At 40.3% G+C, this 28,000-nt stretch overlaps 1 protein-coding gene across 5 annotated transcripts in view; it reads right to left on the reverse strand.

The window, feature by feature from the left end:
- WDR7 (WD repeat domain 7) overlaps positions 1-28,000 on the reverse strand; it is a 114,503-nt gene that overhangs the window by 60,805 nt on the left and 25,698 nt on the right. For 4 of the 5 annotated variants that reach the window (XR_006181611.1, XM_042886997.1, XM_042886999.1 and 1 more), the window contains exons 15-20: positions 24,888-25,657; positions 24,243-24,331; positions 20,985-21,074; positions 19,080-19,198; positions 17,024-17,147; positions 8,611-8,724 (exon numbers count right to left, since the gene is read on the reverse strand). Coding sequence is in view for 4 of the 5 variants with exons in the window: in XM_042886997.1 (XP_042742931.1) it covers positions 8,611-8,724; positions 17,024-17,147; positions 19,080-19,198; positions 20,985-21,074; positions 24,243-24,331; positions 24,888-25,657 (1,306 nt within the window). In the remaining variant the exon portion in view is untranslated. The remainder of the gene's footprint in view (positions 1-8,610; positions 8,725-17,023; positions 17,148-19,079; positions 19,199-20,984; positions 21,075-24,242; positions 24,332-24,887; positions 25,658-28,000) is intronic. The other variant, XM_042886998.1, reaches the window with a different exon arrangement.

A 28,000-nucleotide genomic window follows, 5' to 3' on the forward strand; every position in this document is an offset into this window, starting at 1 on the left:
TAAACCTTCTTACAGATTTTTCCACATGCCAGACAGACAAATATTGTTTTAAATTACTAATCTGAAAAATCATCTGTGCAGAAGAAGGTTATAGAGGGCATTGAAAAAGGCTATACAAAAGTATACAGCCAGCTGCTATTGAAATGTTAAAAGAAAAACCTTCCACACATCTCAGATCTCTATCTTCATGTAAAATAGTTTAGAGCAGAATGAGGCCAAACAACAAGAGGAACAGGTCTTCAAACTTAAAAACTCTTTTCATCATACACTTGCAAAAACTGCAACGCAAATTAAGGAAACATCATTTTAAAAAATGTGTCAGTAGGACTAAGTTTAAGACCAACATTCTCTGATTCTGCTGTGGCTAATCAGGTGCTTAAAGTATAGTTAGCAATAGAGAAGGTTAAACTGCTTTCTTAACGCAGTGTTTATTTATACATCAAACAGTAAAACCTAGAATTATTAAATGTGAATTTATTTTTTTTTTTAAATAAACTACAAGATTTTTTCAAACAAGAATGGGCCAACTGGCTTCTATTTTCATTGTGTTAAATTATGGAAGATTTTCCTTACTTTCCAACCCTACCCACAGAGCAAGGCAGCCTGGGGAATGCTGCATTCAGGCACGCAGGGAGGGACTCAAGTCTAACTTCCTTGGGTTAATGGAAAGAGGTATGGAAGGAAACTCCAGCACACCAACGTCAGGAGCCTAAAGGTGCTCACTGGTACCCACTGCTGATTGTTCCAAATGTCAGCCTGGTACCTCTTGGAGCTTTTGTTTCTCACTGCTTCTAACACCCTCTGGCAAGATGCACTGTTTGAAACTGTGATAAAGCTTACAGCTCTCTTTTCCACTGGGTACAGACCCCAGCCAAAACTCCCCATGTTTTATGTTTTTCTTATCATCAGGTCCTGCAAAATATGCACGGAGAGGGGTGGGTGACACGTCAAAATTGAAGGGCTATGCGTAACTAAAAAAGGAGAAAAAGATCCATCAATGATGGAAAAAACAGCCAAAACCATTGCTGGAAGAGATGTACACACAGAAATGATGTGACTAAGATGACACTTCTCATCTCATACCAGTCAAGATGCCGCACTGCTGTATTTCCTCTGTGGCAACAGAAAGACCAGAGTGGCTGCAGAAAGAGACACATCAGCTAGCCAAAGCTGTCCTGCTGGGTGCTTTTGCTGGGACATGACCAGAAGAAGATGGTGTGAAATGAAACAACCACTCACCACATCCAGATGACCAGATGACTTGCTTTGGGGAAGGCAAAGGGTAGGGGCTTCTACACTGTATGTTTACAGTTGCAGGCTCTTGCAGTAGTGGATGCCTGTAGCTACTTCTGTGATTTCAACTCGTTTTGAAGTCCAGCATAAGAATTACTTATGGCTGAGACAAAACTTGTTATTTTTGAGGAGGGAAATAGGTCAGAGAAGGTGTTACAGCATGAAAGTCACAATAGCAGTACATAGAGAAAGGGTTATAAATTGATAAAGCGGGGACTTCTGAAAGGACTACCCCAAAACAGCAGTTTTGCTGCATGTTGCTAGGATTACAGGAAGTGTTCAGGCAATATGTGACAAGATTAGGCACCAAGTTATCATGAGAAATTTAAAATTTAAGATGCAAAAGGAACAGAACAAAGATTTCCAGGATTTTTAATCCCATCTCCTCAGTCCAAGGACTATTTAAGCAAATGCAACCCAATTTAAATTTAAAGAAGTATAGAAGGTTCCTGCAGCTGCTCATCACTCCCTAACTTCCAGAGATACCTCCTGCTAGGAGCTGCCCTAATGCTGTCACATACCTGGAAGCAAGCACCTCTTGCAGGAGTGCTGTCACCTGCTCCAGCTTTAAAACAAGTTGGCTAAGAACTGTTCCAAAACTGGTGGCCTTCCCACTTCCCAAACGCACTGCCCACAGCGAGCAACCCAATGGAGAGCATAAACAAACTGCTGATTTGCTCAGTTGCCTCAATAATCAAAGAAAACCTTGCACGGGTTTAAGCATATTCCCACCACACACTTCAAACACCATTACACCATTACTGGAACAAAAAAGAAAAAGCATGAGAATTACTAAGATTTTGATTGCAATGCTAACTAACGTTAACTGAATAAAAACAGAAGGAAATCAGGACTCAAGAATACTAGTAAAATAGCATTTTTATACGTGGCTTTTACAACCTGTGCTACATCTGAGAACACTCTGGAAAAAAAAAAAATTGACTGCAATAATCTTTCATAAATCTTTAACTGAATTAAAGAAAACATCAAGTTGAAGCACTTCTGCCTAATGTCACTGAGAAAAGACAAGTAGCTGAAAGAACACAAACCAGGCGCAAATGTCAGACTAAGACAACGAGAACTAGTTTTTCCTACATTAATGAAACTTTCCAAAGGAACTACAGCACAAAGGGGGGTGGGCAGAGCTGGAAGAAGACATCAGCCACCAGCACAGACAAAAGGACTTCAGATGAGTCCAGATCCATGCTCACATAGTAACGCACACTGACAGGCTGACTTTTCACTTCTACCTACAAAACAAGAGTGCATAAGGACCGATACAGTGAGTTATGCTGCATGAAGGATAGAATACAGTAAGATTTTGCCTGGACTTTCAGAACCAGCTTACAAAGACGACACATTTCAGCTGCTGAGCAAACAGCTGTTCAGCAAAGCACGGCTGCCATGCACATCCAAATGTCTGGAGTTTTCTTTTTTTCCCATCTCCATAGCTCAGAAGATGAATTGAAATGGATGCCTCTCTTTTAGTAGAGGAAAGATACTTCACAGCACTGCAATCAAAGTATGTAACAGCCCTTCATTTGACTTACCTCCTTCAAACATTTTTATACTAGTTTGCTAGCTTTTTGCCAATGCTCTTATTTTTATATTAACCGTCATTTTAGAAACATCAGTTATTTCTACACCCACAGAACTAAACGCAAAGTGACATGCTGGTGTGCATCACAGCCACTGCTTGAGCCTGGCAGAACTCTGTAACTGCTCTGTTGTGTGCTTCTGCTATTAATTAGAAGCATGTCTGACACCTCAAACAGATCAGTTCTCTGCAGCACTTCCCTAATGAAGGCATACGGCACTGCCCAGCACTGACAGATGCCATTCAGACAGATGTCCAGCCCATCACCCTCTGACAAAGAACACATTTCTTAATGGTACTTACTGGGTGACATCTGCTTGAATGGCAGATGCCCACATCTCTTCAACTGCACACAGCTTTGGTGAAAAATCCTTGTTCTACATGAGTTACATTTCTTTACATTTCTTAAAGATAAACAAAAGGCTTTTTTATTTTATTTTATTTTATTTTTTAAGTATTTCACCTACAACTTCATGCTTTCTTGTAGACAACCAAAGACACATTGCAGGAAACTCTATTCTTTCTTAATTTTGTATAGTTCTGTATGCACATATCTGATTAGACAAACTTCTCAAGGTGCTTCAAAATTCCGGTTAGTACACAGAATACTCCATTAACAATTAACATCTGTATGTTAAATAACTGGTGTTTGTGGCATCCACAATCCATTTTTAACTGTAATAGAAAAGATAAAGAGAGGTGTGCATTTTGACTTTTTTTCATTAGCATCTGCACGGGATGAAGTTTGCTTTAGATGGTAAAACCTCATTTTTTTCTGGTGTTTTAGTCAGTGTGCGCAGTGTGGTAGGTGGTTTTCTAATGGGTTATTAAATACAAATTAAGTGCATCTTTTATCTCTCTATGGTGGACTTTAGAGACACACAAACGTATGTGACGCGGTGAAGGTGCTCAAGTTCGGTCTGCGCTGCCTGAAAGAAACCCAGCAGGAATTTTGTCCAGAGATCAGCTCTTTTGGCACCCGCATTGTGCTGAACAGTGGGCTGCTGACTTGGCTGCTGGGGGTGGCAGATGATGTCGTTTGTTGTGCACCTCCACCTCACAGCAAACCTTATGGGGAAGGCTGCCAGAGGAGGGGAGGGCAGCACTGGGCAACGGCACCTGTCGCTTCTGCTTCCGAGTCTGGCTCCAACTGCACAAGAGGATGCACAGAAACCACCAAAGCAGTCCAGAGACTCAACACATTAACAAGAGTAAGAAGGGAGCAAAAAAGCAAAATAGAAGCACAGCATATGGCTTAGTAAATGACCGTGCACTACTTTTGGTAAACAAATGAAATATTTTTCTTCTGTTACAATGGAAGTCTTCGAGCTAAAAAGAGTAATAGCAAAAAAATAATATATCAACTAGGAACTAAATTAAAACTACTTAAAATAGTTTGATTGTACCAACATCAGAACATCTAGAAACTGGGGGTGAAATAGTTATTACTCAAAATATGGGAAAACACTGGAAATTCAGCATTTCTGCAAATGTTGTGCTAAGATACAATACAAAAACCACGACTGCAAATTGCTGAACCTTCAACATAACACAGACAACATACTGTTGGTGCCTTCAGAGTCATTCTTAGTTTTAGAATATGAGATTAACAGTACTCCTTGCTTCTGATGTTACCAGCTAATGGATAATTATTGCCTAACAAATACTACTTGTTACATGAGAAAATAGGTTTCGTAGTACTACAGGAAGTTATTCAAAAGATTAAGCTTTCAAGTTAGCAAACATTATCAGTAACACTCCCAGCTTTTCTTCTCCATATGACCTTCTGCGTGTGAACTGCTGTCACTGCTGCAGTTCTGCTGGCATACTGGAAATTACAACCTGCACAAGATGCATAAAGCATTCTTGGCTGGGGCTCCCTTGGCCACGTGGCTAAACAAGGAGCATGCTGATCTCCTCTGTTCCGCCCTAGGACCTACTATCACATCACAACAGCAGGTAGGAGGAAATGGTGCTTCACATACAGCGCTTCTGCAAAAAGGAGCCCAAAAAAAGCAGTGCTCGCTGCTCTGCCCTTGGAAGCACAACTGCCAGACCCCTTGCAGAGCCCAGAGCTAAGGATGCATAGGTCTAACACAGCAGCTTGCTTCAGACTTGAAGGCACCAAGACAACCCTCATTGGACCAGGGCACACACATTTTCATAAATTTAGATTTTTTTTCTGAAACTTTCTTAGACAAATAATAATCCTTATTTCCGTATTTAAAGCAGTCTCCATTGTCTACCTTCCAGCTTTTTGGAATATCAGATCCTTTGGAATAAATTCCGTTTCAATTCAGTTTTTATGTAGAGGAATACCAACCCGGAATAATGGGTCTGACAAGAGTTTACCCAGCTTTGTCAATTATCAGGCCTCCTGTTGGAATCTCACCCTTTCACAACAAGGCAGCTGAGGGCAACTATCAGTGCTGTCATTGTCATCCCGTAGGAGCTCCAGGAGTTGTCTCAGAAGCCTTTGCCCCAAGCTTCCCTACCACCTACAGCTTGTTTTGAATAGTTCCTAGAAACAAAGCCCAAAAAATCCACCAGTTCATGTAATCGACCCAATTAGAGGGCACAAAATCTTTTTCCTACTGGAGGGAACCTACTTTAACTAGATTATCCCCCCCAAACTGTACAATTCTGTGATGGTCTCTAGCCACCCAAGCCCCTTTCCCTGGAAGCAGTGCATATTGTATTCAGCTCAATGGAATCTCCCAGCATTACATTCACACTGCTACCAGAAGCCTCAAAGTTCACCGAGCGCTGCTTAGCTTGCTGCTGTGTGAAGCCCAGCTCAGTCACAAATGTAATGCACCACTGTATTTCTGCAAGCCTTTAAGCTATAAAACCAAGGCAGTCGGTACTTCTGTAATCTCTGCAGCTGTGGTGATGGTACATGATATCTAGACTTCATGAAAGAGGGGAAAAATGTTTAACAAATTAATATTTAATTAGTACCAGGAAAGGGTTTGTGCTTTGCAAGCATCACTGTCAATGCCAATCTGAGCAAAGTCATTGCTACAAAAAGAAACTGCTGTGGAAAAATTCCCCATTTTGCAATGCCAAAGCCCCCACTCATTCCAGAAGTCACAGCCTGGTTGGGGTGGGAAGGGTCCTCAAGTTTCCCCCTGCCCCACCAAGGCCCTGAGAGCTGTGCCAGCCCCACATGCAGGGCCTGGGGAAGTACTGCTGATTAGGTGCAAGAGCAATCCATAGAAGATTTAGAATATACGCCTTACTGTGTCTCAATACATTATTTATGTCCAGCGCTAAGGCAACACTGCACAGCTCAGAGGCACGCACTGCCACAACCTAGAAGTTACTTCCTTGAAGGCCTTCATTTGAACATGGGAAACACACTGAATTCCTAAAGAGTCTATCTGCACTGTTACACCATTTTCTATGCTAGTAAATAAATCTGTCAGCAGAGGTACTGAGGCACCACAACAGTGCCTTTTTCACAGCACTGGTGACATCTGACCCTTTATCTCTGTTATGTGCTCAGCAGTGCGTTTGTTTTATTATCCCTGCAGATGCTGCTGTGTAGGTTCCAGGCACACCTCAAATGCAGACAGTCACATCTCCAAACATGTAACAGCACTGTGCTTATTCTTCCTTATTTCCTTTATTTACTGATTTAAAAACAGATATATACTTCTAAATAAATAAAAAAAAAAAGCTAGATGATATCTTAGAGCCTAAAATTAGGTTAGCAACTAAGATTAAAATTACAAGGCAATAAAAGATATTAAATACGAAATATATTTTGAGAAGTTCAGTCAATGAAATCAGAAGATTCTCCGCCCAAGTAGCAAAAAAACAAACCAAACCAAAACAAAAAAACACTACTGTTCTAATGTGAATGATTTAAGCAAGATATTTGCTCTAGGTTTAGTTATCCAGAAGAGCCTTGTAGGCATTAAAGATAACAGCTTGGAAGCCTGTTCTTGCATGTCTTTTCAGTACATCTGAACAACAACATTCAGTTTCCCATATAACTCCTGCTTGTGTGTTGTTAAATGCGTGACAGGCACTGTGGTGCTGTTTCCCAGAAATAGGCTTCAGTGCTTTTCAGCAAGCTAAGCTAAACTGCTTTAATCTCTAAAAGGACCAATGTGGAAGTGATCCTTTTAAAAAATTATTTAAAGGAATGAGAGCATTTGGTGAATACCAATTTGAATTGGAAAAAAATCCTGTTGACCACCGCACACTGGTATTACTTTGTGCAGTCAATCAATAAGTATTAGCTCTAAAAGGACTACTATAGAAAGAAGCTGCATCATGTTTAAAGATGACAAGGTAAGCTTCAAACTGTTTGAATTAAATTTTTTATATATTCCACAAACACTAAACTGACTGCATTCAATTGTAGATTGAAATTTTGTATTTACTCAGAACACAGCTTTTGAAGCTCAATCGCTTTGATCAGGAATGGCAGGGAGCAGGGAAACGCACATCGTTTGGAACTGCCTCCAATAAAGTGGCCCATTTTCCATCTTTCCCCTGAAAAATACATAGGGCATCAAAGGGGAATGAGGGAATGATATAACTCATGCCTATAGATGTATTCTATAGTTGGTAATACTGCTGTTACTGAGGCTTCCAGAAGAGGAACCAGTTGGCCGCTGACAGACGTGGGACCAAGTAGATGCTACTTTTCTCAAAGAAACACAATGTAATGGATATCTTGTGAAAAGCATTTCAGAGTACTATAAGCCCTTTCACTAATTCCCATTCTTTATTTCCATTTTTTCAGCCTCTATCCATTGCTGTTTTTGACAATTCCCACATACTCCCCCAGACCCTACAAGCATCTCCAGCACTCTTCCTCCCCCACAGCTCTTTCAAGCCTTCTCCAAACAGCCTGTGTTAATACTCTGTGCTCCAAACAGTCTACTCCTCAACCAGCAGGAACCTTGCCTCAGTCACCTTCAGCCAGAGACTTGACCCAAAACTCCATCTGGCATACTAACAGTCTTCTGGTCAATAGGAATAGCTTTCCTTCTGACTTTCACAAAAATCTGTAAAAAGCTCAGACAACATAGTCTGAGCTGACAAAACAGCACAGCTCTTGCGCTCTATAATCTGTGCTACGCTATGCTAAAAGACATACTGCAGTCATTCAAATTCTGAGGGTACTGATACTGAGCATACAAGTATTTTCCCCACGATGCTGCACAGACAAGCATGAACAAAAGAATCAAAAGAGAACTGTTGTAATTAAATGTTTGTTTTTGTATGGCCTGTCATTTCAGAACATGCCTTGAGGGGCCGGAATTCTCAACCATCCATCAGTCTACAGAAACATACAGCAACGGTAAAAAGCTGTATTAGTCTTTTAGAATCAAAACATACCTGAACTCCATGTATGACACACTAACAGCATTTACTCACTGAAAAAAAACACAATTCAGTGAAGTGGATTATGATGGCAGCACCTCTGCATCAGTCTTTTCACCACGGTAAATCATTTAAGAAGTAACAATAAAGAATCAAACCTAAGAGCTAAGTATGTCAGCTGCAGGCAGACAACAAAGCTCAAAACACACTGAAGAATATTTGTTTCAGAAGCAATGCAGTAATAAGACAGTAGTTAGAGTTAAGCATATGTTTCATTTTCACACGAGAAGTATGGAAAGTCAGAAAGAAAGTGTTCCATCTCTTTTGCACTGAACTCAGTAAGTAAAACAAAAAGAAATACGTTTTGTTAGGCTCACCAGCTGTGATGTCGTCATCCACTAGATCATGCTCTTCCTCCTGAACTTTTGCCTCTGTTCCCAATGAATCTGGGCTTGCAGTAGCAGTTTGAATGGCTTCCGTGGTAACTCCAGCTGAAAAAGTAACAGCCAAACACCCATAGAAGTCAAAATGGTTTTCTTAGACAACAACCCCACACTAGGGAAAAATAAAATTATCTTCTGTTGCAATGTAGCACTACGAAATGCAGATAAAGCAAAGATAAACTATTTTCTGACTTCCTATAATACAAACCTTTCCTTTATAAACGTTCTCCACAGTGCAGATATCTCATATACTTCCTTTTTACCTTCTAATATGATTAAAACAATCAGAAGAAAGACACAACATCCTCTTTAGCCATAAAACTGACTTCAGCAAAACTTCTCTCACATCTATTAATCCTGCATCTCTCCCACCAAAAAACAGCTCTTTCCATGTCACTTTCAGAGTACATTCCCTCATCTGAGCCATTCTGCATAACTTGGTTGTGATGTACGAGTTAATTGCTCTTGCAAATTGTGGTATGGACACTAAGTCATGCCGTGTAACACCACAGGAGGCTATCATTCATCGGTGTACCGTGCCCAGCTTTCACCTTTATGAGCCCCTGCCCAGACCTTACTGCAATTCCATCAAGGCACTATCAAAAGAAGCGTTTTGCTAAGAGTGAAAAAGCACAGCCTCACAAATAGTGTTCCCAAAGAGCTTTAGGAAAGCTGAAGGAGCAGACTGAAGAGAGCCCAGATAAGATTTCTTTCCTCCTGATGTATCCTTTATGTCAGCTATCAAAAATCTTATTATATGAAGAGATTGCTGCTTTCCTGATTGTGGCATTAGGCTTGCCATCTATAGAGGCATTAAGATCCCATTAAAAAAGGACTACAGCCCTTTGTCAGCACCAGCCAAGCTTCAGAAAGAAATAAATCTGGAATGCCTTTCCCTTTGCTACCCCAGACTGTCAACTAGCACAGGGTGACCAAGTCCTGCCTATTCCCTTGCTGCTCCTCTGCCATTTGTTCAGCATCCTTATGAAAAATAAAATAACAAACACACACATTTCTTCAGTTTGGAGCAGTTTCGATGTGATAAACAACTCATCTTCCCCAGATGTAAAAATATGGTTTATAAGTGAAAATACAATAGTTCTTAATAAACTACATGGAGAGGAGCACTCTCAGGGGTTTGATCATGGCTGTCTCCCAGCGTGGTCTTTTTCAGCTCCCATAAGGACCTGGTAGTTCCAGCACTGCACTGTCAAAATGCTTTTTGGATGGGCCAAAGCACAACACCTTGGATTTGTTTAGAATCATCGAATCATCAAAAAGTTGGAAAAGACCTCAAAGATCATGAAAAGCCCAACTGTCAGCCCATCCCCACCATGCCCACTAAACCACGTCCCTTAGTTCCCACATCACCTCTTTCACTGCATTTTATCCTCAGGTTGAAGAAAAGCAGCTGAGCTTTCATATTAGATGTGCTACACCTAAAGAGCTTAGCAAGACCAGTGACAATAGAATGAAAAGATAGAAATGTTTTTGCACAAGTTGGTTCTAAGAACAGGATATGAAATATTACAATTTACAATTACAATTTTACATAATTAAAATTAAAATCTAAGCACAAATTATTCAATCTGAATGATTCTCAAAAAATAAAAAAAGTGGGGGGAGGAAGATATCAATCACACAGAAAAGTCAGGCAATAGTTGTACATTATCACTTCCTCTAAATGAAAACCCAGCAAGAAAGGATATGTGTTCCTATACACAATTACCTTCTAAATAATTCACCAAAATGTCTCAGAAACATGATTTGGAAATGAAAAGGTCAGAAAGAAAGTGCATGTATGAAACATAAGCCTGCTGACACATTAGAAAACACTGGAAAATTAACAGTGGGATGGAGCAAATCCTCAGCAGTTTGTGGATGACACCAAGCTTTGGTGCTTTTGGCAGGCCCAAGGATGACAGGATGCCATCCAGAGAGACCTGGACAGGCTGAGCAGTGCCTGTGAGAGCTGCATGAGGTTCTACAAAGCCAAATGCAAGGAGTGCACCTGGGCCGTGGCAACCTGCACCCTCAGTACAAGCTGGGGGATGTAAGGATGGAGCACAGCCCTGCCGAAAAGGACGCGAGGCGCTGCTGGACGGCAGCTGGGTATGAGCCAGCAGTGTCACCTCACAGCCCAGAAAGCCAACCGTGTCCCGGGCTGCATCCGCAGCAGCGTGGCCGGCAGGGCGAGGGGGGGATGCGCCCCTCTGCTCTGAGCTGTGAGACCTCACCTGGAGTGCCGTGTCCAGATGGGGAGTGCTCAGTGCAGGAGGGACGTGGGCCTGACAGAGCACATCCAGAGGAGGGCTGCAGAAGTGGTGCCAGGGATGGAACACCTCCCTTGTGAGGACAGGCTGAGAGCAGGGAGAAGAGAAGGCTCCAGGGAGACCTGGGAGCAGCCATTCAAAAATCAAAAGGGGGGCTTTAAGAAATAAGGAGACAGATTCTTTAGCAGGGTCTGCCGTGACAAGACAAGTGGGAATAGTTTCAAACTAAAGGCAGGGAGATTTAAATTGGATACAAAGAAGTTATCAATAATATAGGCAGTGAGACCCTGGCACAGGCTGCACAGAGAGGTGATGGTGCCCCATCCCTGCAGACAGCCGAGGTCGGGCTGGATGGGCTCTGAGCACTGCTGGGGCTGTGGATGTTCCTGTGCCCTGCATGGAGTGGGACCTGATGACTTCTAAAAGTTCCCTCCAACTCAAATGATTCCATGACTCTATGATTACAGTTCATCATTTACTGTAGCATCATAAACTGATTATTCTATTACTACACCAAAATAGCGCCGTGCAAATCTGTTTCATTTACTCCTTTGTGCTCAGCAAAGTAAGAATTTGCAGGAGCAGAGTGACCAACCATGTGGATATACAGCAGTCTTTGAGGTCTGATCGCAGTGTCCTTACTAAGTAAAAACTCCCATTTAAATCAACTGAAGCTCAATTATGTTTTACTCAGTTAATCTTAAGTAAAACTTCCTTACAGAGATATACATTTACCAGAAATATATTAATAAGAGTGACAACATCATATTTGTTGTAGACTTATCGTGCTTATTTTTGTTATCAGAATGCGTTATGATCAAAGCAAAGAAATTCAGAAACACATTCTTAAACTGTTCTCCCTCGAATTTCATGTTGCCACATTGTTTAAGATTTCCACTTTACAAGAAGTAATAATTTGATGAAGACGTTAGGTTTAACAATATGGGAAGCACCAGCAGCATCCAGACCTAATTTTTAGGCAGCATTCACTGGCAGCAGATTCCTGCCTGGAATTAATTCAGTACGCAGCACCCGATCGATCTGGCAGCTCCCAGTGCACACTGCCTGCCTGCCTGCAGCATGCACACAAAGGGCACGGCCAGATAACCTTTTGCTTTCCATTAAAGACATAGGAACCATTTTTGTATCTGCGGTAACACCACGTATTTTAAAACACATCAGGCTCTGCACTGCTGGGTGGGCAGACTTCATGCTGGAACATTTGGGGGTTCCGCTGCACAGGGCTCATGAAACACCCGCCTCAGCGTTTTTAGAAGACACTACACTGAACAACAGAAAAATAAATTAATAGGAACACAACATTCAGCAACAAAATCTGTTAGAAAAGAAAAAAAAAATCATTTGCAGAATCCATCTTGCATTGAGGAAGTCTTTGCTCTTCAAAATAAGCAGGTAACAGAGGTGACATTTTTCCCTTGTTGAACTGAACACTGTTCCTCATGGAGAATGCACTACAGACTGCAGAAACAATCACATGTGAAAACAAGGAGCAGGTAAAGGCTACGTGACAACCCTAGCAGACAGAACATGAAGCTTCCAAAGCTTCCCTTCATGTGCAAGGCTGAAAATATCAATGGCTAAACCAACTCAACACTTTCAAATCATGATGCCACATTCATTTCACCCATTTCATGTTCATAATGCACAGCTTAACAGCTGAATATAAAGACTACAAATATAACATGTACGTTAACATATCTATGATGTAATTATATGTAAAAGTAAAGGGTTACATGACTAGCTCAACAAACATGCTCTGGATTGAGAATAAATAATGCAGTGTTTCCCCTTTGTTTTTGTTCATCAAAAAGTTTGGCTGGAAATGAGAAATTGATATGAAATAGGAATTAAGAAGGAATTTTTAAGAAGGAATCCACCTGACCCTGCTGCCCATCCTTTAAAGCCATAATTCTCTCAGCTGGCTGCTCAGAAACAAGGAAGGGATAATACACATGATACAAATTGCTGATCTCTCTGGTAAGAGCTACCTGCAATTGCACTCCTGCACAATCACTACACAAAGTGATCAGGAAATGAGCACACCTCCAAGCACCGATTACATTTCTGCTCCTAAGTTGCACTATTCAGTGTGCTCTGGGGCATCAGCCAACACTACTGAGTTCCTCAAAATTCAAAACGAGGTATGGGAATAAAACCTGCATGAGCGTACAGTTTTTCCATTAAATGGCAACATGATTCAGACACAAGCTCAAAGAATTTGTATCTCCATGGTTCACAGTGCTCTCTCCCGCATCAGATAAAAGATTATTAGAATACAATCCAGTGCAAATTTGCATTGCTGCTTTCCACACATCAAGGAGTTGAGAGACATGCACATCCAGTAGATCTCAGCGAGCACAGTCCTGCCCCCAGTTCCTCTTGGATCTGTGCAGGTATACAAATGGAGAGATCTCACCTCTTTTGCTAACACTGCACTCCTGAGACATTCAAGAGCCAATTGAATGCATATGGCTAAAGATACCAGCACCAAGCTTCTATTAGTGGTTATATTTGTTTCACTTATAAAGGAACCAGCCATGTCAAAGAAAAGCACTTTCTCCACATCACACATACAAGAACTCTCATAATGTAGTAAGATGGGCTGGAGGGAAATGTGCTGATAGTATTCTATGCCTCCCTAGTAAGTGAGGACATGGGAAGACATGGAGGATGAAGGAGGCAGAGCAGTATTTCTTGAACTATACCATATTCCTTCTGCTTGCCTTTCCAGCACTAAGCCATGTTTTTCAGAAACTCATCACGTCCATTTGGGCCGTTCCAAGTAATTTTTATCCCCTCGATCCCTCCCCAGATCTTTCAGAACAAGGAATCAACTTATATCACGTGTTGTACTGTAACTAAGGGAACATCTGTACACTTTGCCTACAAAAGCAAGCTCTGCAGCTCCTCATTAATTTCATTACTCCAGTCTGATCTCACAATCACTGCTCTTCCTCAGGGTGCCAGCACCTCTGTGGATGCTCACATGGCTGGTACCACTGCACAACAGCCTTCCAGCCCTGCCATTCAGAACCACAAACTCAGGCATAATTCCAATGTGCTAGTCATTATGTGTTCTATACGTTTTCTGTATCACTGCTTTCAAAATACTGAGCGTTTGCATTCAAGTCGTTCATTCACCCACACTTCTCATCTGATTTCTCCCTACTTTTTCCTGTTGTAAATCTTGTTTGCTCTGATAGCTAAGTGCATTCTAATCTAGTGTTAAAACAAATGCTATGCCTTGATCTGCTAATAACTAACAAACATGCCAAAGTATTGCTGTATGTATTCATGCTGTGTGTATTGAACACGTACAGAAAATTAGCTTTTCTTTTTCCTACCAGCCCATCTTTGGCAGTTGCTGTACACACACATACCATGCCTACAGCCTGAGCACAGGCACAAGAGCAGAACTAAACATTCTGCTTCCAGCTATGCACATGTGGAACACAGCATGCTCTTCTCAGTCTTCCACATAGCAGAGTTTATGTAATGAGAAAAACCCCAAATAGAGAATGCTGGGGTTAGTGTGACTTTGATTAAGTGGTAATTCCTGATTTGGAAGCAGAGGCCCTACAAAGTGCCTTACATACACTTCAACAGCCCATAACCTTGCACCTAACACAGTCATTCTGTTTCACTGCAGAGAAATCAGCGCTCATCAACAGCTGCTATAGCAGCTACTGTGAGACTGAAGGGCAGCTAAAGCTATACTCCACAAACTGAGCACAAGCAGTCTCGCCAGAAGAGCAATTAAAAAATAAATCAAAACATTCAGAACAGCACCAATCTCCACCAGTTTGAACGGAGGCTCTTTGGCAGTACGTACAGCACACTCCCACTCCTCGCTGATGGCCTGGCTGCACATCTGGCTGAGCAGCAACACCCTTGTAAGGCAAAGGCTGCATGCCTAAAGGCTGCAATAAACAGCAGCTCTGCCTCAGCACCACCTGAACATACCGCATCCCGTGAAATTTATGCATTCAATTTAGATTTAATAAGATTATTACACATTTCTCTAAAATCAATTGTGCTTGATAGAGATCCTTCCCTGAATAGAAGCTACATCCTTCAGTGGAAGAATCACAGTTAAGGAAAATGAACATGTACTACTTTACTTTTAAGGCAACGTTCTCATTCACAAAAATACATTTATATTTTTACTGCTTTCTTACAAATGGCAGATGTGTTTGTACATCATTCTGGAAAGGAAAGACTATGGACAGTTAAGTGAATGGTGTACTGCATGATGCTGACTGACCTTGCAATAATACATTCTTAGAGTTCGCACAATCTCTGCTTTAATAAGAATGAACAGTATGAAAATAGCTGGAGATGTATTTTTGGAGAAAAATGTAACAGATTAAACAGTGGTGCATGGTGGTTTAATTTATGTGAAGAAGAAATATTATATAACGTACCAGTGCATTACTGCAAGATGTTTGTACACAATCATGGTCAGAAGCCTGATGTTTTGGTAAATACATATGTTTCATGGTTCAAAGCACACAGGAGACCCGTGCCCTTGATAACATTAGATCTTGTTAAAATCCTTCTCTGCCCACGAGCCAAGTGTTCCAAGTACGGTCAATCATTCAGAACTACACATGACTTTCATAGGCTGCAGGAAATGTACTTAAAAGAAGTTCCCTTTATCATTTCACCTACAAGCGGAACATTTCAACTGGCAGTATTTTGTCAAAAGGGATCAGCCGTTATTTAAAATTAATTCAGTCAGATTCATCATGAAATCGAAACACAACTTGTCTCAGTTTTAAGGGTTTTTGTTTGTTTTTTAATTTGTACTTTAGTAATTCATTTGATTTCTTCAGAAAATGCCTTTACCCAACAAAAAAAGAAATGAGGTCATGAAGATGCCACAAAACTAGTTACAAAAACCAGTGCTTTCTCTTACAAACATATTAAACAACCAAAATAGTTAGAGAATCACATTTGCAGCAGTATTTTAAATTATCTTTTAGTAAATATGCAAAGAAAGGAGACCTAGCAAATAATAAGGTGATTGTGTTAACACACATGACATCAGGAAAGGGGAAAGAAACATATAGAGAAAAATAGAAAAGGGAAGAGTACATGACTCAAAGGAGCTGGAAACAGCACATCTAATCTGGCGTTTCAATAATCAAAGCCAAGTCAGGAGGATGGTGTGAACAATGGTGTGAAATTACCAAAAAGGGACTGCAGAAAGCTGGAGGAAATGACTTACTGCTACACGCGTTTTATAAATTGCAGGAGAGATTAGAAAGGAACAGCTCTCATTCTTTATATACTTCTAGTACAGTTTAAGAAATCTTGGCAGAACATTGCAAGATGCGTCTTTCACACCCACTCTTCAAAATGAGCTTAACCTTCTAATGCCCTAAAGTCCATTAACTTCCAGTTTTAGACTTTTATGAATGTGATAAGGCAGAAAAATGTTCCGCATTTCAAAGCGAAATACTGTAATCTTATGTTCACCACCATAAATTACTGCCTAATGAATCCTTGATAACTGCAGAGCCATCTTCACCCAGAATCTCCCTGCAGCCTGAGTAACCATTGGTTCTGAACACTCAATGAGGCAAGAGTTGTACCAAATGTCCAACATACAGTGAAGGTCAACTCCTACACGCAGCTGCATTAGTTCCTTTCAGAATTCTTCTATGCTTTGGGGATGCCAAAGAATCCCTTCATAACCATTTCTATAATCTTAGACTCTTTGGTAATTATACCAGCCTTTTCCAAAGTAGGTTTCTTCTCTGAAATCTCCAAACTACAGCCCTACCCCTCAATACTAGGGAAAGCCTTTGCAAAAGACACTGCATTCCTAGTGAAATGCACTGAAATGCTCTATTTATCTAATCAACATTAGGGATCCCAAGCAATGTCATGACTATCAAATTTGAAAATTTCCAGAAATTTTCATGCATAACTCAAATGCCTCTTTCCCTAAGTTGGCAGAACTGCTAACAAATTGGTTTATGGCATTCCTTTTTTCCCCCTTTATCAATCAGTGGAGTTATTTTACCATTAGTCACACAATTACTTACGTGATATGACACTGTCAATGTACTGTGGCAAATACGGAGCCCAAGCGTCAATGGTCTCCTTCCGGCCTGCCTGTTCAATCCTCCTCAGTTCTGCTAGCAGCAGGGCCTGGGCAGCTTCTCTTACCTATAAATCAACCAAAACATCACAGAAACTCAATCATGAAATATTTATCAATATGCTATCAGTATAATTTAGCTTCCACGACAAAAAGAATCACTTAAAAGAAAGAAAAAAAGAAAAAAAAAACCTGTATAAAATACTAAATGTAGTTTTTAGAAAACCCACATTTTTTCCTGCTCCTTTCCAACTTAAGTACAGAAACAACATGGCCACAAACAGGACAACCCCCAACTATGGTGACTCCCAACACAGGACATAACAGAGCCATAGGCACTGTGAGAAAACCTTCCCCAGCAAAGAGGCTACTTCACATCCCCAGAAGTGAACAGAAAGTGAGGTTTACCACTGGAAGAAATAAGGTGGCTCACATTACATCAAGTAAAATGGTTATTGCCAGCCACAGTAGCACTGATGCACTAAAATATCACCAAAATTTGAATTTTCTAGAAACAACTTGTGATCAGCCTTCTTTCTAACAAAAGTTGTCCAGAATTCCAAGATATGCAGCGAATAAATAATTTTTCTAATATCAAAGGTGGATGTTGGAACACTACAGCAGAACAAAAATCCCCAAGGAACAGCTTTCAAATGAAATAATCTCATTTGTGTGCAGTGTGGAAGAACGGGCAATGTATACACACAAAGAAGTTATGCAACTCGATCAAGGTAAGACAGAAAACCGTGGGCAAGCAGGGATCAGCAGAACGCTAGCTTGACACCTCAGGATATCCCGAAAACAGACTCCTACTGCTTACAAATCCTAATTAGTTTCATAGCAACTATCCTCTCAGAAAACCATCTCATGGTATATCCTATCTAGCAGAAGAACAGGCACCCAGCTAGCAAAAAGCCTATTCCCCATTAAGTTACAAGACTGCTCAAGTCCTACAGCCTATAATCCAGCTCTGTTCCTCCTTTCCTACTCTGAAAGCTGCACAGTCAACAAAATTTTTGCCACAGTAGCATAGGTGCAGCGTTAAGGCCTAGCAGTCATTTATCACACTGTTGGTGACAAACCACTTACTGACTGCTGTACACAAGCTCCAACAAATTAAGCAACTCAGCAGTCTCTTGAGGAAAAAAAAAAACAAACACAGGTTAGATTTTGATCCTGAAGAGATTCATAATGGAATATGAGAAATTTTAATCCTGGAATTTCGTTAGGAAGATGTATGTACAGTATATGCCACAGAAAAGCTAAGAAAAAACGAATAAACAAACAAATATAGAGAGATACAATCATTTTTTCAACATTTTGAAAGAGGTTAACGGGAAAACTGACCTGCTGAATCTAGAATCAGCAGCTACAAGAACTTTTGTCAGAAAGTACCTTTTATATTAAGGAAAAATGAGCTTAATAAAAGCCATCAACACTGGACAGGTACATAAAGCTGCACTCTGCATAAATAAAAACCAAAATAACAAAACATTCAAATATTGCAACGCATGAATCACTTCTGCCTCTCCTCCCACACCTCCATACATCCTCTCTCCCTTTGCCCCAAGGTTCTGCTGCTGGGAATTGAGCTTCCTTGAGGACTCCCTCAGTGATTTGCTCCTGTTGCAGTGGAGCAAGGCTGCCATCCAGTGGCACATCACAGCAGCCATTTCTCATCTAAAACGATGTGTCACTTAAATAAACAAAGACTTTAAAAGGTAAGACTGATATTTGAAAGCGTGTTATTTGGGGTTTTTAGAATTGGGCATTGGGGGTGAGGGGGGAAAAACAAAAACAATCAACAGAATATTACTGCTGAACTGATAGACAGGCTGCTCAGAAAAGTGTGAGTGCCTCATCCCTGGAGGGCTCGAGGACACGGATGGGGCCCTGTGGAGCCTGAGCTGGAGAGGGCAACCATGGTGGAGTGGGGCTGGGGGATTCTGGGGACTCTTTCAACCCAGCCAGTCTGTAATTCTGAGATCCTATGAACTCACCTCCAGGCAGCGGTCCTGCCACCTGCGAGCCAGCATCTCCAGAAGAGGAGGCCTGAACTTGTCCAGACCCAGCAGGTCAGGGAGCATCACACAGTGCATGGCAGCAAGCTGGCTCCACCCTGTTCAAACACAGAAGAACACATCAAAAACACTCTTTCTTTTCATCCTCCCTCAAAATGGAAGTATAACTGCACTGAATCACGGGCTTAAATTTCAAGCTTGCAACCCTCAGAGCATGTTCAACACACTAAATACTGAAAAGCTCCTAAGCACAAGCCACAGTCCTGAGTTCAAGACCATCTTCAATGATTTTTTGAAACAGTAGTTTCCATTATTTTCACAGTGTCCTAAATGCAAGTTTGATGCCATTCATTTAAAGAAAGCTAATCATATAAATTACCAGTAGGAAGATTACAGATGTTTTAAGGAGGTATGCCAGCACATCAAAGCACACATTTGTCCACTACCCTCACTCTTCCCATTTAAATCCTGCTTCACACTGGAAGCCTGAAATATTACTTAGTTAAGAGCTGTAAAGAGGAATCTATCAACCCCAAACAACACAACCTAAAAAGTCCTGTAACGTACGCCAAAAACATGCTCTTAGTATTACGATCTACTTCAACTTGAGAAGCATGAGAAATACCTGCAATGAGCATATAGATCTCCATTTTTAATTTGTCAGCAATGGTGAACACAAAAATCTCAGTATTTGAACTACCATAGTTTTTCATGATGCTACAAGGAAAACAATAAGATCTAATTCTTGAAATTCCTATGAAAAAACACAAATTTATGGCTTCGCAATAAGGCATCAAAGCAAAGGTTTAAAGCAAATTCCCTGCAGCAATTCAGGAGTTGAGGGTTAGTTTGGTCTGTGTTAGGTTATTTGTGTGTGTGCCAATCTTCAGGGCAGAAAGTCATTCTTCACTATGGAGATGAACCTCTATTAGAAAAAAAATAAACACAAACCCCAAGTATTCTAATTGAACAGTTTCTGTCTTCACTGCACTACAAATCAGATCTAAGCGACGTGAAGCTCATTTTTGTTCAGTTCTGAATATAAAGCATCACAAAAGTAACAAATAGTAATAACTTCATTGCAGCCTATCAATACCTGAAGGGAACCTACACCCAGGAGGGGAGTAAACTCTTCAAAAGGGCTGACAACAGCAGGATTAGGGGAAATGGATCCAAGTTGAAGGAGGGAAGATTTAGGTTGGATGTTAGGGGGAAGTTCTTTACTAGGAGAGTGGTCAGGCCCTGGAACGGGCTGCCCAGGGAGGTTGTGGATGCCCAGTCCTTGGATGTGTTTAAGGCCAGGTTGGACGGGGTCCTGGGCAACCTGATCTGAATGTGGATGTTTGGTGGCCCTGCTAGGCAGGGGGGTTGGAACTACATGATCCTTGGGGTCCCTTCCAACCCGGGTGATTCTGTGATTCTGTGAAAAGGTTTAGCCTCCTGGTTTGTGCTACAGGCACTCCCAGAAGATCCCCAAGCTCCAGATGGAGCTGAGCCATTGCACTGAGAAGCAGCAGCCATACCCACGTGGAAGTACAGCAGTGGGACATGAACTGTGCATGGTGTAGCTGCAGTGCGGTCACTCACATTCTTCCTACTTTAAAAAGGTTCATTATTTCGTCAAAAAGCAACAGCAAAACAAGATACAGTCTAAAATCCAAGCTTTGACATGGTCACTGAGAACTGAACTTTGACAGAAAGTCCCGGACAGACAAACCCCATCTGTTCACCCTCTAGCAGCAAATATGCAAAAATAAACTCATCACCTCTATTTCTTGAAAAGAAAAATACCTCCAAAGAACAAATTAAAGTCACATCATAACAATGATAAGGAACATTAGTTGAAAGTAAAAGACAATAGATAGAAAAAATGAGGAGAGATACCTTCATTTACTAAGAAACAGGTATGTAAAGGAGGAGCAGTGTCAGAGCCAGAGTGACCAGCTTCAGTGCTAGAAGAAACAGCAGGAGCAACTTGCAGAGGAAAGAAGAAGAAATAAAGAGAAAAAAATAGGAAAGTGAGGATAGCAGCTTCTGAAAAACAGATTAGTATCACTGAAGAATGAAAAACAAAACCGTGATAATATTAAACTTAAAAAGAAAAAAAAACTTCTAGGCTTTATAAGAAGCGGAGTGTGTCAGTGAGGAGAGGGCATGCAACTACAGAAAAACAGAGTCACTAACATAACTCTGCATGTTTTGAGAAGGTATTTGCAGACGAAAAGATCACAACTACGGACTTTGAAAGCTGAGCTCACTTCAGCAGCACTGTTGACTGCATTTCAAAGCAGGAGTTTTGCTTCTGTTTGGGTTTTTTTTCTGAAGACGGATTTCAAATTTGTACTGCTCATTACAACCAAACAGTAACAACCCAGAAACAATCCCTTTCAAACCTGGGCTGTCCCACCTATTCATCTAAAACGCTGCAGAACATACTGCTGATGATTAGTTTCAATATAGTTCCATTTTAAATTTTTCTCTATTCGAACAAGCTTGAACCTCAACCAGAGGAAAGGGCTGAGAACATCAAGCAGATGGATGTAAGGCATCCAGGGTAACACTACAGGCAAGCTGACAAGAAGGCACGTGCTCCAAGCAGCAGCTGTGATGTATTTGCTTTGTAAACTGTGTAATTTCTTGTGCAAATGCAATTTAAAATCAGTTCTAAACATTATACTCCCGTAATGCTCATTGTTGAACTTTATCACATGAAAAGACATGCAGACCTTATGGCATACACACGCTACAACCAGAGGTCAATGTGGAGATTTAGAGGTCCCTATCTGACACCTCCTTCCTGCTGAGAAATTACCATATGTCATCCCCTTCTTTTATTCCGTTGCAGAACAACAATGGGTTCAAGCTCCTGAACAGATTAAGCATTGTCTTCTGTTTGCTTTTCATGCAGTGAAGTTCTATTGTCACTGGAGGACATCTGCATCAGGGACACTTTGCCATGCCCTCCACATGAATGCAGCACGATGGCACGTGTACAGTGACAGCATGAGCAGCAGAAGTCACTTCGCAACAAAGACTGCTTTCAGCAGATGTATAAAAGAAGCTGTTCAACTTATGGAAAATAAACTCAAATTTATGTGTTTTTTTGTTTGTTTCTTAAAACAAAATTGAAGACTTTGAAATTTCTCCCTGTTGCTGTTGTTCTCTGCCTGCAAGCGTCAATAATCATAACAATCACTATGATGGAAGCAGCTGGCCCAATAGCAGAGTAGCACAGAGATGTGCTGAGCTCAGGACAAATACAGGTCAAATGGGTGGACATTCAGCATGTCATACTATGCATTAATCGTATCTATACTAATTGATTTTTAAGAAGCACTGGTAATTTATGAGCAGCAAGATGCTGTAAGTAGCAGCAATGGGATGTAAACGTATGACCTAAGGGTACCATTCAAACTCTTCTTCCAGGAGCATTCTAGTCACGCTGCCAAACACTGGCAAAACATCCCAAAACATCACAGTAAAGGAACTGTGCATATAATGCATATAATTTCTCTTTTATCAGTTATTTCTGATGAAGTTAAAAATACTTCCGGTGAATACCCTGCACTGTGCATGTCTACCATCATAACGAGCAAAGCTGTTTCAAAAGAAAATTGACATTCTTTTCATTCAGGAAAGAATAACCGCAATATAACTGCACAGTTAAAAACAAAAGTATATGCTATCTCTGACAGATATGCTTCTTCTGGCATTGAACTTGCCCAAAAGATAACATCTCTGGGAAACACTGGCCTCTCTAGTACAGATTTTTCCAAAGAAAAGTAAACAGCTAAAAAAACAGATCTAGAGACAAGAGCCCTACTGCACTGTTGTGGTTTTTTTTAATTTCCACTTTTTTGTTACTGACTGCTACTTCTCTACTTCTGCAGCATCCCTACACGAGAACAAAAGCCTGATGCATATTCTTGAAATTGGCTTCCTCTTTCAAAATACAGATGAAAACAAATTTGTATTTAGCACAAGAGTACAAGCACAAGCACCTCTGACAAGCAAGTTTCTTCTTTGGATATAAACAACCTCACTTTTGGATGCAAATGATGAAAAATCACAATTGATGTGTCAGTTACCTGTTGTGCTTACCAGCTTCCTAGTACAAGAGCAGTTTCATAGTTTAAAGACATATGTAAGGATATCCAAAATACAAAAGATAAATATCCATTAAAAAAATACCACAACAGTAAACATTTGTTTTCTGCAAAATGCAACCATTTTACAAATTGCAAATTGCTCCATACCTCAAAGAGGCAAAGTTTTAATAGCTTTTTTTTTTAAAAAAAAAAACTATAATTTTGGAAGAAATTACATGAGCAGACACTGTCTGTGTCCCCAGCAGCTGCAGCAAACATCTCACTGCTCCTTAGCTCTGCACTCAAGGTAAAAAGGCTATGCCACATTGTTACAGATTCACTTGTTTTTTCCATTAAGAGGAATAACTCATCTGCCCCAGTGAACAGCAGCTCTTTAATTCAGCAGAGGTGGAGGCACCTCCATCCTCCCTCCATTCTCTGTGGGACTGCTTCTGTGCTGCTCCCACCACTTGAGGAATTGAAGTGTAACCTTATGTACATCCATCTTTTGTATCACAGGTTGTTCTACGTTTTATTTTAGCCACTGTACTCATGAAATAAAAGAGAATGCAGACTCCTAAAGGATCCAGTATCATCCACTGCCATCTTTCATAAGTACAGATAATGGAAACAGCAGCAGCAGTAGAAGCAGTGTTTAAAAAAAAAATTCTTCCTCCTTTCAAAAAGAAAGAGGAAATATTTATGTGTTTACATATGTTTCACCCTTATACTTCAGCTTATATGCATGGTATACATTTTTCTTCTACTCTGTAATAACTGTGAATGCCTTACAGACACCTCAATATCTGAATTTTAGGGAGCACTGAAAATACGCAAAAATTCCATGTCAGGGAATGACTCCATGTCAATATGAGAACTTTAAATTGATTCTTAAAAACTTCTTAATCACTACAACTTTTATCTAGAATATAACAGTACATCTGTAAACCACGTAGAAGCTAGTATCATTTTTATCACATGATAACAACATGATGACTTCAGCACATGGAGCTGAGAAGACGTATGAAATTGTTCCGAAGAAAGTGATTTCTACCTTGCTTAATTTGTCCTTGGGCTGCATGACTTGCCATCGATGGAGGGGCCTTCACTTTTGACATTTCAGGAGTGCCTGGCCGGGGTGGCCTAAAGTAGGAGAGGAGGGAGCATAAAGAAGGAAAAGGCAAAAAGGGGAGAGAAATGAAGAAAGATTATTTGCTAAGATCCTGCATCTAAACAAACTTTGAAAGGCAATGGGCAAAGAACAGTCGTGCTGACATCAAGGAAGTATCTCATTTACAATTCCTAGCTTACCTGGTTATGTGCATTCGTATGTTTTGATTTACCTAGAATCCGACCTACTTTTTAATCTATTTAAATGCTATAAATATTAAAAAGCAGAAACTGGCTTTCAGCCCTGTACTACATTAACACTGACATTAACATATCATATTAACATCAGCCCCCATTATATTAACATTGCAACTTCTGCAACCTGATTAAATACAACAACATTATCTTGGCATAAAAAAAATACTATTGCCATGAAAGAAGAAACACATTGGTTGCCTGGATATTTAAAAGTTCTCATAGCCACTTGATACAGCGAACTCCACAGTAAAATTAAACAGAATTAAACAGCACATTTGAATAGAGACTCTAAACAGAAGTCATCACGTGTTAAAAGGGGCACTGGTTCTACCTGGTTGGGCCTTTCTTCATGTGGTCTCCAATAAAGGTTGCATTGGTCATGCTCATCAGTGTGTTTGCCAGCGATATGACAGAGAGGAGATGCTGAGTGGTGACAGCACGTGACACGCCGTATGTCCCCTTTCCCAATCCTTCTGTAACAGACACCTTCCTGCCCAACTCCATGCCATCACAGGATGGTTTGCCTACAGGCTGATTGTAGCCGGGAAGCATCAGAGACATGTGGCCTCCTCTAGACAGAAGGCCAAAGGACACTGAGCAGTGTGGCTTAAGCATGCCAAGACGATCAAGGCAAAGCTCATCTAGAACCGAATTCAAGCCCCAGGCATGAAGACAAGACATGAAAAGTTTTGCTGTATCCATGGTTAGGTTGTATTCTAGTAGAGTTAGTGGTTTGGATTTGCTAGCACGATATTCTGGGTCAGTGTCTTCTCTTCTCTGCCTCATTGATTCTTCATCCTCATCTTCATCATCGAGAAGATGTTCCTTTATGTTTTCTTTGATGGTTTCCTTGACCTGCTGGAACAGGACAGCTGCTCGCTTACCAGTCAGGAAGGAGCCTCCTTTGTCAGACCCACCAGAGGCCTTCTGTAAATTCTCAGGAGAGATGAGGGCACTGTTGGGTCTTGCAGCCTCTTCGGTCAGCAGCTGAATTATCAGTGCTTCCACATCAAAGAAGAGCACATGTATATCTGGATCTGTCAAATTAGTCTTTATAGCTTGAACCATCAGAGAGTTATGTGAATATTTAGGTAAATTCCCCTACAAAAGGAAAAAAAAAAAAAAAAAAAAGGAAGTATTTTGATATTGTCACTGGATAATTGTTCTTATACATTTTTTTTGTATTTAATCAAAGGTGATGAAAGTTAGAAAAATCACATGGGCATAAAACATGAAAAACATTCTTATATTATTGGCTGCCATTCTCATAACATCAACAATTTCAGACTTGTGATCAAATCTTACAATTCTAAAATACAATAATTTCATTTACTTAAGTTTATCAGATAAACAGAACTCTAGATAAACTGCAGATTTCACAGCAGTTATTTTGAAACTAACAAGGTTTGCAGCTATTACACATACACTGTGTTTACAAATACGCACATGCATAACTACAGAGGTATAAGCCAGACTGTGAAAATAACTGATAACTCGTACAAACACTAATTTGGGACACACTTCTATTTCGTTCTTTACGCATCCTGATATTCCAGACATGAACCAAAGAGAATATCTTAAAAAGTCTTATATCCCCTAGACCACAAGAATATCCCTTACTGAAAGCCTGTTGACCAATAAAAATATTATCTGGTCTGTTTCAACCCCTGAGCTCAACAGTTGGAACACTTACAGGTGCATTTATCATGACAAATCACAAAGGCAAACATATTTACCTCTACATACATATTAACATTCTCTAATTGAAAAACCGGACATATACTTTCAGTCCTACAACTACTTGGTACTGTTGATTTCATACAGGATTTCATTAACAGGTGTCTGAAGTCACAAATGATGTACATATATTATTTTTCCATTACACCTGTAGAGATCATCAAAATGCTGTTAGCACAAAGGAATATAATATTCATCATCTCACATTCACCGACTGCTTCAGGGTATGAAATTAGTTTAGAAACAAATATGTTATTTTAAACCCCAAGGTTTACATTCACAGATATTTGTATCTCAAAGCACTCTGCATTTTCTCTTGCTACTACACTTTACACTCTTCAGATACAGAATATTTGTTTTTAAATGAGATTGCTTTTTATAGAAAAATCTTCAGAGGAAAAACTGGACCTCCTGACGTGAGCTTTAGGTTTGGAAATCACCTGTCTGAAGCACTCAGTTTCCTTGATGAGCAGAACAAGAACAACCTCTCTATGCTTCATAGCAAGATGTACAGGGGGAAAAAAATTGTAAATATATATAAAATAAGTTTGTTTGTTTGTTTTTTAAGTGCTCTTTCATTGCTTTTTGAGTTCTGTTCAAAGTCAACTTGCCCAGAGTTTGTTTACCTAGAACTAGTCCAGTTGTCTAGTCAAATTGCTGTATTTGATATTATAATCTTCATTTTTCTACATAATACTTTTTTTTTTTTTTTTAATTTTCAGACTCTTAATTTAAGGCTGCTAATATTCTGATGAATGCCCACATTCTATTCCATGGAGCAGAAGTGGAGGAGAGCAAGTACAACCTGTGGTAAGTTTGCTGCACCCACTTTCCTGTCAGCGGGCAGTTCTCAGTAGTGAGTTGTACTTGTCATTTCCACAGCCTCAGCCAAGTTTCAGGCACTGCATGCACCAAAGACTAGCCTTCCCTTAAAATTTATACTCTTCTTTTTTGCCTCCGCCAAAAGACAACTCGCTGCCTTGAAGAAGGTTTCAATCAGTGCTAGGACAAGACCTCCTGCTTTTCTCAGGTAAATCCTGAGAACACACAAACCATGCTTATTAAATAACTTTTCCATAAGAAGCAAATAACAGGTAATTGGAACCAGAAGGGAAATAACTAAATGTCAATAAATAATTACAAATCCTGTTCTAAAATTCATTGATTTATTAACATGTTCCTTATTTACCACAAAAACCTAGTTAATTTCTTTGAATGCAATGTGGGAAACTTTTTATACAAGGTCTCTGGTAATGACGCAAACGATAAAATTAGAAGTAAAATAATCAAACTCCTTTGGTTATTAATCCTCATTGCCCTGTGGGACAGAACACATTTTGCAGTGCTATGCACCATTTCTCTGTGGGTAGCAGTACCTTCCTGTTAGGGTCTCCTGTGCACAAAGCACAAATATCTGCACTGCATGCACGAGCACAACATTAATTACTAAGTGATGCTGACAGTCATACAGGATGCAGAAGAAATACTGTGCACAAATCTGAGCATACACTGTTCTGAAGAATGACCTCTATAAGTGACAGCTCGTTTCCAACCAGAATAGAGAAAAAAAAACAAAATAGAACACCTGAAACTGGAAGCGGCTCTCTGCTGCTCCCTGGTGGTCAAAACTCGGCCAACTAGAACATCACCAGCACTTTGAGTGAAGAGAAAAGCAAGAAGAAAAATACAAGTTTTGTTCCCTAGGAT

Source organism: Lagopus leucura, unplaced genomic scaffold (genome assembly GCF_019238085.1).
Source record: "Lagopus leucura isolate 7727_CA_CO unplaced genomic scaffold, USGS_WTPT01 Super-Scaffold_100070, whole genome shotgun sequence".
In the NCBI taxonomy this organism is placed as follows: Eukaryota; Metazoa; Chordata; class Aves; order Galliformes; family Phasianidae; genus Lagopus; species Lagopus leucura.